We start from the raw sequence: 13,709 nt of genomic DNA on the forward strand, positions 1-13,709 counted from the left end.
AGAACTTTTAATCTGCTTTGTAATTTGTCTCATTTCTACGAGACAAAAAAAAACCGAATTTTCAGCTCGCCTCGTAGCACCAACACCGTTGTTATTTCAATGGCATTAAAGTAAATAAATTAGTTTCTCGAAAACATCAAATATCGGTATACGGTTGTCATCATATGTACTTCCTGCAGTGTTCATGATACTCCCATTACACTCACGCCAGTCAGAGAGAGAAACACTAATGGATGGCTTTGCGCCGATGCAAGCTCTGATGCTTTCCTCACTCCAGCGTGATCGTAACTGGAGTATCATCAATCATTTACACTGACATCTGGAAGAATTTCTTTCAGAAAATACGAATCCATGAGTTGTTGCGAAAACCGAGAGTCAACTTGAATAAAAAAAAAATAATCCTGTTATGTTTTATAATAAAACAAACAGAAACGAGGCGCTGACGCATATTCTCATGTGACATACGAGTGTCATTCGAGTCCGTTGAATTAATGGACAAACCAGAATCATACTTTTATTGTTAATAAAAGTTTTTAAAATAATAATACTAATATATATATATATATTTAATGTGTATAAATAGTAAATTATAAATTTACTATTTATACATATTAAAATTTACTAATTTGACATTTGAAAAAACACGAATGGCATTACCGCTGCTTGAAAAGCATTCTCCTGCAATGGCTCGATGGATTTGATTGAATTTGTGATTTTCGCTGAAACTGGCTTTGTGAGTGAGAAGACTGTTCAAAATATACCTGTAAAGGTCAAATTATACAACTTGTAAATCAGTAATATATCACCGATAGTTATAAGGCATTTAGGAATTTCTCTTCCCAATACTGCAATGCCTTGAATGTCTTGCCATTCCAAATATAAAGAATCCGGAATCAGATAACGTTGGGAAAGTAAAGTAGAATGGAAGAATCAAAAACGATGCAACGTTAATTTCTGTATAACGATTCAAAAGCTACTAAGCACAAAACGGAATCCAGTTACAAATATAGAAATTAAGGGAGTTACAAAAATAAAATTGTAGGAATTTAAAACGCTGAAAGTAATTTCGGGATGACATGGAATAAATTTGGATATGATTGTGATAGGAAGTGCGCTTTTCTCCGCAATAAATAATCTTTGTCCTACTTGGAAAGCATTTACCAGTTCTCTGATGTTCTAAAATAGCCTTCGGAAGACCACACTTATGTCCTATAAACCATTAAGCACATCTCCAGCTTCCTTTGGTTTTCAGTGGATCGATTTTGTTGCCACTTAATTGAAAACAGCGCAACTTGTTTTTCGAACTGCATTCTACTCTTGCACTGCTTCAAAGAAAAAAAAACATATGCATGTGATAGCTAATATATTCAAGTTTCCTTCGTATCGCCTGCTGCGACTGAAAATTGTAGTAACGGCTTTGTTACTTCTGTATTATAACGTGCGAACGAGCTGTGAGAACGCACAACAGACTAGTGGGATCATTAGCAGTATTACGTGCGTCATACCTAAATGGGACAGAAATCCTAAACAATGTACTTTTAAAGCAAGAAAGTGAACTACGGTTCCTATCTGGTAAGCTCCTTAACGTCTCATTTATAATCGCCGATAGTGATACCGCCTTTGTTACCCGCCTCTGAATCCTTTCGAAGACTGCTCATCTCGAAATCCAGGTGGTCATTCATACGCAATAGCGCAGATGCCGTCTGATCGTTTTAGAGTAATAACTTACTTTTATCATCCGATCACTCTTTATTGGAGGCCTCAAGATTATCTGACCTTTAGCCTACCCACGGTCCCGATGTGCGCTGTGAGTTTACAAAATTTCGTGAATGAGAGCATGCAAAAAATCAGGCATATGAAATAGAATGACCACTTATCTCTTTCAAATGTTGTCTAAACTACTATAATCCTCCACCTTCTTTCTATTATACAGCGTAAGATTTCCAACTTAGGAAGTACAAAATGACAATTCACAATGGCAAACTGTTATCCTTTGGGAAATCATTCGGAACAGCAACTACAAAAGAACTATTTTAGTTTTTCCCACTTCCGCATCCTCTAAGTATTTAAATATCTCCCTGCATATTTGCAATATTTGCAGGTTCAACAGCGGCCGTAGTTTGGGTTGGTATCTTGGGATCTGAATGCAGGTTCTCTCCCGTACACAAACCCTTGGAATACATTAAAAAGCTAGTCTCTTAACCAAAGAAGTCAACTTGTATCTAAATTCATCTGCCGCATCTAATACGCCAATCAACTGTGGCATTTGCGAAATCCAGACCCTTCCCCCACCCCCAGTCCATATACACACACCCGTTATCCGCCACTGCAGTCACTTTATTATAAAATGAATTAGATTACTAAAACAAGTCTTTTAACATTCACTACTGGTCTATATAAAATAGATCTTCATCTACTTAGCTGTATACTCTTCGAACCACCTCTCCGATACTTAACTACCATTTCAGAATTGAAAACTTTTTCGCGCAAGTTATTTTAATGAAATGTCAACTTTTTTCTTTTTTAGTGAAAAACCAACTTGCATGCAACTCTTCGTATACTTTAGTAGGAAAAGAAAGATCAGAAAAGCGCTAATTTTCGAAGAACCATTTCACAACTACTGCAGCCAACATCTCCGACCGGCTTCATAGTGTACTAATTAGTATACTAATCCATTCAACACAACAAGGGAACAGAAGCTAGTATTATATTACTTAATCCGGCAGTGGCAGCTAGCACGACAAACTTGACCGCATTTCAAAATCGATAGCATTATTAATTCCATCTGGCACTATATGCGTCCGTGTAACGTTACAAAACATAGATAAGAGAAGCCAGCGCCGCAATCTCCGGTAGCGGAAACGTGACCACATCTTATCCTTCGCTTTTTTCTTTTTTTTTTGTAATGTAATAGCAGACAAAATTCTTTGATTAAAGAAGAAAAAAAAAAACTACCAGCAGTTATTTGACCGACAATAACTATGAAAATCATATATTAAATTGTCATTTCAGTTAGTACTAGTGATGCTACCAGTATCGGTTGACAAATTATATGAATGGTTCGTCGTCTGTTAAAGCTAATTTGTTAAGCTGCGTTTTTTACTAACAACATATTGAAATCAAAACGTAGTTTCTTAGTTACATGTAATAATGTCCTATCTGTACGTCGAAATCGATTGCTTCTTGAAAATAATCGGTGAAGTACTGCATACAGAAAGTCATATTTACCATATTAAAAGTTAAATATAACGCCTACCTGCATATTTTTGATCTCCTTTTACTTCAGTTGATAGTAGCAGTTGCTTGTTTCCTTCAATATAGTATTGTATTACGTTAACAAGCAGGGAGGTGGGAAAAATCATAACGCAAGTACTTTCAAAGAAAAAAAAAATCTCGAAAACTTACATAAGACACCGCAACAAACTGAAATAAAATGAAATAAAAGAAACACATGACATCACACCCAACATAACATTATGCAACCTAAAATTTTATAAAAAGCAAAATAAAATTCACTGCGCATAGTTGTTAATATTCATAAAATAAGCGCTTAAAGCACGAAAATATTAGCGAAGCAGTACAAAGTAATACCAAGTAACATTAATGTAAATAAAAGCTCAACTTCATACCTAAACTAATGAAAAATTCTAAAACATAAGTTGTATCTATATGTACACGTAAGTTTCTGTGGGTTAGCAGTTCTGCGGGAAGTTTTCGGTATCGAGACCACATTATAATATAAATGAGGAGTTTATTAAAAATAAGCAATTAATATTCGACAACTTTCATATGTCGCAAGACTTACATCATCAGGGGTAGTAGTACATGAACGTTTTACACAACAAAAGCTTATTAACAATTAATTGCATATATTAGATGTTATCCTCACAAAAGCTTAGGATCTTTACACAATGCAATAAAAATCAAGGCTTAACTTTACATCAGTTATGGTCTGCTTTCATAAAAAACAACTGCCACGGACCTAGGATATAGAGCGCGTGATACGCAGAAAACGTGATAGCAACAATTAGCAGTACTCCAACACGCATACAATAACGAATTTATCATTTGTATTCTGGTTCATCAATTATATTTAACACTTGTGAAGTTATCAAAAACATCTAATATATGTAATTAATTGTTAATAATTTTTTGTTCTGTAAAACTTTCATGTCCCACTACCCCCTGATCATGTAAGTCTTACGACGCACGAAACTTGTCGGATTTTAATTGCTTATTTTTAACAAAGTCCTTATTTATATTATATATACCGAAAACTTCCCACAAGTTGTATCTATGTTAATATAAAAAAATAACGTTTTGAGTTACCTTGACTTCGAAACGTGAATGGATAATAAAGAAACAGATAAGGAAATACTGACTCGCGCATCAGAGCAGGGAAGATAGTCTTGAATGCTTTACACTGGAATTTATGAGAAACAGATTTAAACTTAATATCCTGAAGACATTATGGCCAGTGTGATTTGTTTCTATTACTGCGTGCAAAGATATTTCAGTTGTTCGTTTACTTTTAGCTTTTTCGCTATAGTGGTGCCATGGGAATAGCCAAGTAGAAATGTGTATGACGACTTTAATATGCTCTTTATACATGCCTTCAAGCAAGTGGGAGATGTACTTATATCCCTTTGGAAATATACCGAGTTTTCACAATAATGCTGGTATTTTAAAAGTAGACATTTGTGTAAAAATTACAAGAATAACACTATATTATGAATGACAGCTTGGAGTGTAAATTTTTTTTTCTGAATTTTTTTCACATGAATAATATCCCCCCATTTATGGGGGATATTATTCATGTGAGCTTAACGTGCATTTCGGCATATATCGACCTCACTTAGTTTGTCTCGTCAGCTACATTCCTGAGCTTGAACGTTAGAAAATGATGGCTCTAATTTTTACTTTTAACCCCAGTATCACTTTGTGTACAGTCTGCATTGTACACATTTGAGCGAGAATAATGGACTTCTGAATTAGTGTAGAATGTACAACAAATAGGAGTATCATAATTTGAGAATTTATGAAATATTATATATAACCTGTATTTACTGCTGATAATGTCACATTAAGAAATTAATGAACTATTTTTTAATGCTCTGTGCGGTAGGATAGTCGTGTGATGTATTTATTATTATTGTAGCCGTGCACGTTGAAAGTTATTAGCGTCATTATAAACAAAGGAAATCTAAGAAGCAACCCAAGAGCATCTGGATCCATTAATATTATGTCAAATTAATATTTAATTATTAACACAGTGAAAAATTAATGTATTATCATATTACAACAGTCAGATGGGAAAACATTAATTACTCAGCAACAAAATTAAAATCGCTGCGATTAGTTCAACATCTTGAACCAAAGTAGGTGGGTAGGGTGCCATTGATTTCTACGTGATAAATTCGAAATATGAGATTAAAGATGCCCTATCTCCTTCCAGTTTTTAAGAAATAAAAATGCGTTGCCATACTAATTGCATTTCACATAAACTTATGAATTTATTTACGCCGTGAAATATTTTCTGCTTATAGTAGGCTTCACTGCCTAGTATTAGCGTATTAAGGCTGCTATCACGTTTCCCTACTGTTCGTTGTTATTCATTTAAAGAAGCAAACCTTCTCACAGGTTTCTGTCATAAGGATAGTTATGATTCTCATACTTTATCTCCAGATTTTTCGTTAATTGGATGCTAACATCTTTGAAACAGTATTCATCACCCACAGGATAAAGACTTCTGACGCTTTCAAAAGGATATGACCGGCGTCTTCCTAATAATATAAAGGGACACAGCACGTTAAAAGAGGGTTTTCATGATGAGCTTATGGTTACTTCGATCAGCAACATGGACAGTTAGTTCAGAAATTAGATTCGGATTTTTTTTTTTTTTTTTGTTATTTGAAACATTTACTTTTCTCAATATAAAATAGACCTGATTTAAGAACTAAATTGTTGAATTACAGCTTAGGCAAATAAGTGTATAAGACCAGTATGTTGTTAATTAGGTGTGAGGTGTGTGTTCTGCAGCCTGTGTGCTTGTTTTTCGGAATGAAAAATCCAAGTCTTTTGTGTGTGGGGGGGGGAGAGAATCCTGCAATTATAATGACATGAAAACAACCTGAAATGTGATATACTGCAAGAGAGTGAGAACACCAGCTTCACGTTCAGCAATCTGTATCCCAGCGGAAAAAGTCAGTGAAACGGACACATCCATATCGAGTCTGATATGGATGTGTCCTCAGGAAATTAATCATAAGATGGTTAATTTGCTGAGTATACCTCTTTGCTAATTAACCCTTTATACCAGCGTAACATGTTTTATGTTCGGTTTTGCTATACATTGCAGTAGATGTTTCCGCTTATGACTTTCCAACTTGTGCATGACCACCAAAGGACGTCGTCGTTTAACGCTTAGTTCTTCTTCCTATACATAAATGGCCTCCTATACTGATCTCAACCTCTATCATCATTCTCGTTTGTAAAAATTTTCAATGCGCAAACAATCCAAGCTTAAGTATCATTCCCAACCATTGACTTAATGTAATGTCTATGGCAATTTTCAATGGTTTTTCAAAATTTCAAGACAATCTAAGATAATCTACTCAACTTTGATGTAATTAAACTGTAATGTGCCTAGATAGGATAGACGGACACTTCTAGAACTGCATCTCAACACTGTACACATATTTTCAATTACTTGAAGAGCTCAATGTATGCATAAAATTACAAATTACTATTAGTTCCATTCACAACATATGGTGATTAAAACCACTCCGCGTTACACAACATAGCAAAAGATCTGCCTGAAGATAAGTCAATGCTATAGCAATCTTTGAACTCAGGAATTAGTCGATCAGATAGCATGGTGTTTTATAATCGCCATCGTCACGAATTTCCAATGTGACATCAATGCAATAAATACTTTTGTAGATTTCCGTAGCGCAAACGATAACAGATGCCGTGTGTTAGGGAGACCAGTGTTCCTCAGTTGTTTTCTTAATGCAAAAAATTAAAACTAAAACATGATTCACGTTCATGAAACATTTTTCTAGACGATAACGAAAACTGCTAAACAAAATTTAGTGAGCATACAGAATAATGTGAGTTACTTCTCTGTTAGTGTGATACAACCACATGAAAATAGGATTTCTCTCAAAGAATAAATTTTTCCAGAGAATACTTAACACATTTGAAATCAGTGTTTTATTTTGCCAAATATAATGCACACATAAAAGCATGTTCCAATGAGTGTTTCTGCATTCAGTTCTCGTCCTGCAATATTCTTCTATACGTATGATCATACGTATAGAATGGATCACTTTCATATGATCCATTATTTGAATCATATGAAAGTGAAAAGTTTCTTTTCAACTGTGCGCTGCGACATTTTATTCACACACAGTGAACTGCATTTCCTCCGTTCTCCACCTTTTGACTGCGACACTGAATTCCGTATTTTAAAGAGATTTTCGTCTTCGATGCTGATTTGGTGGTCAATCGCATGCTGAAAGGTTGCGATCGGTTGCCAAGCGATGATTGTTGAAGCTCGGTATTGACGGGAAGAATACAACAGCACAAGAGGGCTTTAAGATAAGCTCTGAACCTGCACAAAAAAGAACGGAAAATGAAATCATATACCAACTGATTGCCAATGAATTATTAACTATTTCATTGGTAAATTTTCATTAGGTTAAGTGCATTTAAGTTAATGCATGCTTTCAAAATTTTCAATTACATAATACAACATGCTATATTATTAATACACCTCAAATTAATTCAGTAATGCTTATCATGTTTTATTCAGGTGATCTCTGAAAGACAGCTTCAAAAGTGAAGAACCGTATTTTAATTTTATCGCATATTTTAACATCACAATTATAAAGAAAACACTATAATTGAATTAACTGAGGTCCATTTCCATTATTGTGATTTCAATGTCGCTTTGATGTCACTTTTACTTTTAAATTGAATGTGGTTGTTCAATGCACAGCACTCAAATGTAACCATCAATTACCGAAAAATCATTTCATATGAAGGGAAAATAAAAGTACTCTTATATCAGTTGCTAAACGTTGTACCATCCACTTCTTTTTGCGTACTGCTTCAGAGTTATCACCACAACAGCAAACTCAGCAAACGAAAATTAATTTATATTTAGACGAGCCGGTTGTTTGTACTTTATAGAAAGTATCACATATTCAAAAATATGTTTTTAAAATGTGATACATTCTACAAAATAAAGTAATCGGATTAACTTTGTAACAAATATTTTATAAGTAACCATTAATGTCTGTAATCACTTGCAAGATATTCTGAGACTGACATGCAAATTCCACCATCTCTGCTAACATATGCATGGAAAATGCTGGAACTCCTTTTCTGAACATCTTTTTGGTATAATTTAGCTTTGAATATTATTATTAGTCACCTGCAGGGAGTCCAAAGACTCATCGAGTGAGGGTACCTACTCTACTCGGTTTCACAATCCACCAACTGACGAAACAACACCAACGCCATCTACCGCCGACCACTACTACTACTACTAGTATTTCCACAGGACAATCACAAACATCCATGCTCACAGCGAGATTCGGACCTGCAGCCTTTTGGTTGGAGAGCGGATACGCTAACCACTCGGCCAGCCCAGGCTGGCGACTCAACAGCTTCAAAATAAAACCCATTCAATTAAATTTTCAAGTGAAAACTATGAGGAATGACTTCCAACTCCTCCGGTAATTTTTGTCTTTACTAGAATACCGAAAGGAATTGCGTGTAAGGAGCAATAGTATGATGCAAATTTCACTTCTGTTGAGAAACGATTGTCTTCATCGAATGAGCTAGAAATGAATGTTTCAACTGGAAAGCCCGATTAACTATTTGTTGGGAAGTTGCAAATTTGTGAAGGCAGGGCATGCTTTTAATAAAATTATGTGCTTTAAAATTTTTTCATCTCTAATGTGATTCCCAATCACGAAAGATTACTACTCTACTCGTATAGTATATCGGTATTAGCGTCTTAGGTAGGATAAGAACCAAAAGCATCCACAAATATCCATGCTCATGTTGGGATTCGAACTCCTCGCCCGCTAGCTGAATGGTGAATAAGCAAACGACATTACTCCTTCATTTATTTCGATAAAGGTGGATGTTGTGAAACAAACAGAATAATTCAAATTACTGTATTTTATTTTACAGTAATATGTATATATAGTTTTTCATTTGAAAAGTAAAAATACATCTATTCTTTATACCTCTCTCAAACATTTGTAACACTTTATGCTTAAAAAAAGCAAGAAATAATAAAACAGTGTTGAACTGAGTATTTTTATGAATCTAAAACAAAAGATATGCAGACATTTATCATAATAATATGCCAAAAGATAATTTACTTTTTTATTACCTGTTATGAGTGAATCACAAAACCCCTCAGATAAGCAGCCGATTCCATTTTCTACTTGGCAGTAAAGTTTTATGGCCATCTTGTATCATAAGCTGTTGGATCACACAAATGTTGATATTCATCAACATTTTGGATATCTGCTGTGTTTGATTCGACCTTCAACAGAGATATTGAAAATTATAGCAATAAACTATATTAATACCGGTTTTCCTCTGTTCCAAAGGTACAGAGGAAAACCGGTATTAATATACGAATTTTGCTCCACGCGCTGCGTAGCCAGGCTATTAATTTTGAATGGTGTGCTGTATGGGATTAGGACCAAAGCAGCATTCAGATTTTTCATTGCACACACTCCGTGTGTGTGTGTGTGTGTGTGTGTGTGTGTGTGTGTGTGTGTGTGTGTGTGTGTGTGTGTGTGTGTGTGTGTGTGTGTGTGTGTGTGTGTGTGTGTGTGTCAATTCGATGCTAGACTTGAGACAAATATCAAAAATTGCTGCCATATCAGAATGTTCACACAAGCAACAGTTATGTAGAGTGCGTATCGACAATGGTCCAAAAACCAGAAAGCATATAATCAACGGCCCTGTCGAGAGATACCTTGTTCATGTAATTTTTTTCCATTCAAGAAACAAAAAAAAATATTTCGGGTTGTTTTGTTAATAGATTAGATTAAGGGAATCTCCGGTACGAAGCTTAGGGATCCTAATATTATTATTTAGCGCATATTATTATTTAATAATGAAAGTAATGACTAAAGAAATCTGAAGCGCAAATTTTTCATAATTCATCCGAATATTTTGATTTGTCTAAAATTAATATCTTAAAGTTCAATAAATAAATAAACAAATAGTGTGTGAATTCACTGTGATTTCAAAAGTGATCTTACTTAGACATGCATAACACATCAACGACACTGTTTGTTCTTTTAAGTTTACACATTTATTTCACAGATATTATTTACAATGCAATATGCAGAAATACGAATTTACAGATTTTATCAATGAATGTGGTGTTTTTTTTTTTGTCGTAACATTTCTTTGATGAGGCATGTGTGATTGCCTGATTTTGATACTGCTTCCCAGATGAGTATGCCAATTTCAACATACACCAATATTAGCAGCACTGCTATAAAAGCAAGTATCTGCCACTTTTGTGATGTTTCTTGATTTTCACCTGCAAAGGAAAAATAAAAATTTATTGTTAGTGATGAAAAAGTTAGTAGATTACTATAATCCTAGTATATTAGTTAGTTTTGGAACCATCAAAGCTTTAGAGAAACAAATTTGTCACATGAAACCGTGAAAAGTTGGTTAGCAACACAGCATACTTATGTGAGACATAAACCCATTAGAAGGAAGTTTAAACGCAATGAAATCAAATTCCGACACTTTTACACACTTTTCAATGTGAATTGGCTGATATGTCATCCCATGCAAAAGAGAATAGGGGTGTGTGTTTCCTCTTTATATGTATTGATTGTTTTTCCCGATTTGCGTGGGTTCGAACACTGAAGAAGAAATCAGCAAATGCTGTTGTTAATGCTTTCGAGTCTATTTTTAAAGAAGAAGAGCCATGTTACATAAACACTTATCAAGGAAAAGAGTTTTGCAACAAGAAAGTCTGTGCATTGTTTAAGAACCATAATATTCATTTCTGCACGACCAGGAGTGAAATGAAAGCACCCAGTGCAGAAAGATTTATCAGAACATTGAAAACAAAGATCTACAAATGGATGACGTATACTAAAAGTAAAAGTTATAGGAATGTGTTTGCCGACCCTTGTACATACTTATAACCTCACACCACACCGCACTATCGGTATGGCTCCTTCGGAAGTTAACCTTCACAACGAGGATCGTGTTTGAAAATATTTGTACGGAACCTAAGAAGAGACTACCAAACCAAAATTTCAAGTAGGTGATAGTGTGGTTTTAAGTGATGATACCCACAAATTTAGAAAAGGGTATTGGGGTAACTGGAAAAAAGAACCAAACAACACTATTTCTCTGACAGTCCCAAAAGATTACAACCTGTTGTAATCTTTTGGGACTGTCAAAAGATTACAACCTGTTGTTTCTCAAGGTGGACTCGGGTTTGGGCTTTCTACTGGGTTTTAATCAGATTGGTTTTAAACTGAAAGGTACAATCACTCGGAAATATCCAGTTGATGGGGTGTAGCCGCATATTTTGTTTATTCTGATTTAGTCCAAGAACAGAAAGTTGGTGATACATGTGCACCATTGCTACGAGTTGTTCAGTGCAGCACTAAGTGTTCCTTTGTTTTTGCTCATCCTGATTATTATCCGTTACGAAAACAAACATTTCAGTCAATTAGCATTGAAATTCGTTTTGACAGCGGCGAGTTGTTCCACTTTCGTGGCGGCAAGACAATAGTTAAATTACAGTTCCGACACGTGAAGGATAACTGATTATCTCAGATATTACACAATGCAGGCATGGGGCTCAAATGTTTACGGGGCCCCCGATACAGCGTGGGTACGGATTAGGTAGCATTTTCAGAAGTGCCTTCTCCTTTCTATGTCCACTTTTAAAACCTGCAGCTCAATTTGTCGGTCGTCAAGCCTTCAAAGCCGTTCAGCATATGATAGGAGATATATTGGAAGGGTACCTGTACGTCGAGCCTTTATAAACAGAGCATCAGAAGCTGGGAAAACCATTGCTGAAAAGGCTCAGAGCCGATTACTTCAGAGAGGTCAAGGAAGCAAGAAGAAAAAAACGAATACTAAAAAGCGCAAGCGAGATGACATCTTTTGCTGAGGATATGATGTCAGAGTTAGATCTTTTTTCCCACCCTCGTGTCAACATGTGTGTGTGGAAAGAATTTCTTATGTCACCTACAAACCAATATCCAGTACTGCTGAAGGTCCTGTCGAGTTTTGCATACCAGCTACATCTGAAGAATACTTGGATTTGGGAAAATCATACCTACGCGTTCGTGTGCGCATCACTGACAATGATGGCAAACCTATTCAAGCTTCTTCAGTTGGTGTTGTGAATAATTTTTTCCATTCCCTGTTCAGTCAAATTGACTTTTTTCTCCAAGATAAACTAGTGAATGTGGCATCAGACACGCATCCTTATAGGGCATATACTGTATTGAAAACCTACTAAATTATGACAGAGATGCTAAAAACAGTTAACTGACAAATGAACTATTTGTTAAAGATGATGTGGCTAATGTTAGTGATACGTTTACCAAAACTGAATGTGGGATGCGTAGACGACAAGATCGAATTAACTAATCGAAAAGTGTCGAGATGCTTGGGCGAATACACGCTGACATCATGCATCAAGACCGGTACTTGATCAACAACGTTTCTGTTCGTGTTCGTATGGTTCGCAGTTCTCCTGAATTTTGTTTGCTGGCTGCAAATGCTGATGCTAAAGCGCAAATTGAAGAGGCTAGACTTTTTGTCCACAAAGTCAAAATAAACCCAAAGATTCAACTGGCTTACCTGTCTGTGTTAGACAAGTCAAACATGATATATCCCATCAATCGTGTGCAATTGTCTTATTTTTCGATTCCCAAAGGTATATCAGATGCCACACGAGACAATCTGTATCTAGGTGAAATACCATCTAGATTAATTATTGGACTGGTCGCTAGTGATGGAGTACCATCACTAGCGACCAGTCCAAAAATTAAATAGATTTCTGTTGAAAGTATTCAACAGAAATCCATTTAATTTTCATTATTTCAATCTGAATTTTCTTGTGGTGACAGCTGACGATATTCAGTATCCTTCACAACTTTTGACTCCGAACTTCAAAGAAAGGCATTACATTAGTTACATGTCACTGTTAACATCGCTAGGCAAATAGAACAGAGACTATGGTAATGACATTTCTTATGAGGAATACGTAAAGGGAAACGTTCTCTATGGATTTGACTTATTGCCAGATCAAAATGCCGTTGCCCCTCATGTCAGCTTGTTAAGAAGAGGAAGTGTGCGACTCGAAGTTAAATTTGCTCAACCTCTTCCTGAAAACATCACAGTGGTTCTTTATGCAGAATTCGAGTGTACGTTATCCGTAACAAAGGATCGTTCTGTGTTACTGGACTATGAACACTGAACAATTAATAAGCATATTAGAGTTAAAACCCACCACAATAAAAGTGGGTTTAGGAGTTTGTGCTCGTGATGAATTGCCACAACATCCGATCAGACAACAGTCGATGTTCATCGTGAACACAGATCCGACCTGGTTGGACAACATTGGCAAGCTATCTATATTAAAGACAAACATTGTGATTTTTTTCGATAGCTTCGGTCGT

General features: G+C 35.5%; 1 protein-coding gene across 1 annotated transcript in view; it reads right to left on the reverse strand.

Annotated features, from left to right (window-relative positions):
* Positions 1-7,206: 7,206 nt before the first annotated feature.
* The window catches only part of LOC150095852 (tachykinin-like peptides receptor 86C), a 97,395-nt gene continuing 90,892 nt past the window's right edge, over positions 7,207-13,709 (reverse strand). The window contains exon 5 of the mRNA XM_090408844.1: positions 7,207-7,615. Within this exon, the coding sequence (XP_090264970.1) occupies positions 7,405-7,615 (211 nt within the window). The 3' untranslated portion in view covers positions 7,207-7,404. The remainder of the gene's footprint in view (positions 7,616-13,709) is intronic.

Source organism: Typopeltis vanoorti, chromosome 19, assembly GCF_054136105.1.
Source record: "Typopeltis vanoorti isolate ZY-2024b chromosome 19, IOZ_Tvanoo_1.0, whole genome shotgun sequence".
NCBI lineage: Eukaryota > Metazoa > Arthropoda > Arachnida > Uropygi > Thelyphonidae > Typopeltis > Typopeltis vanoorti.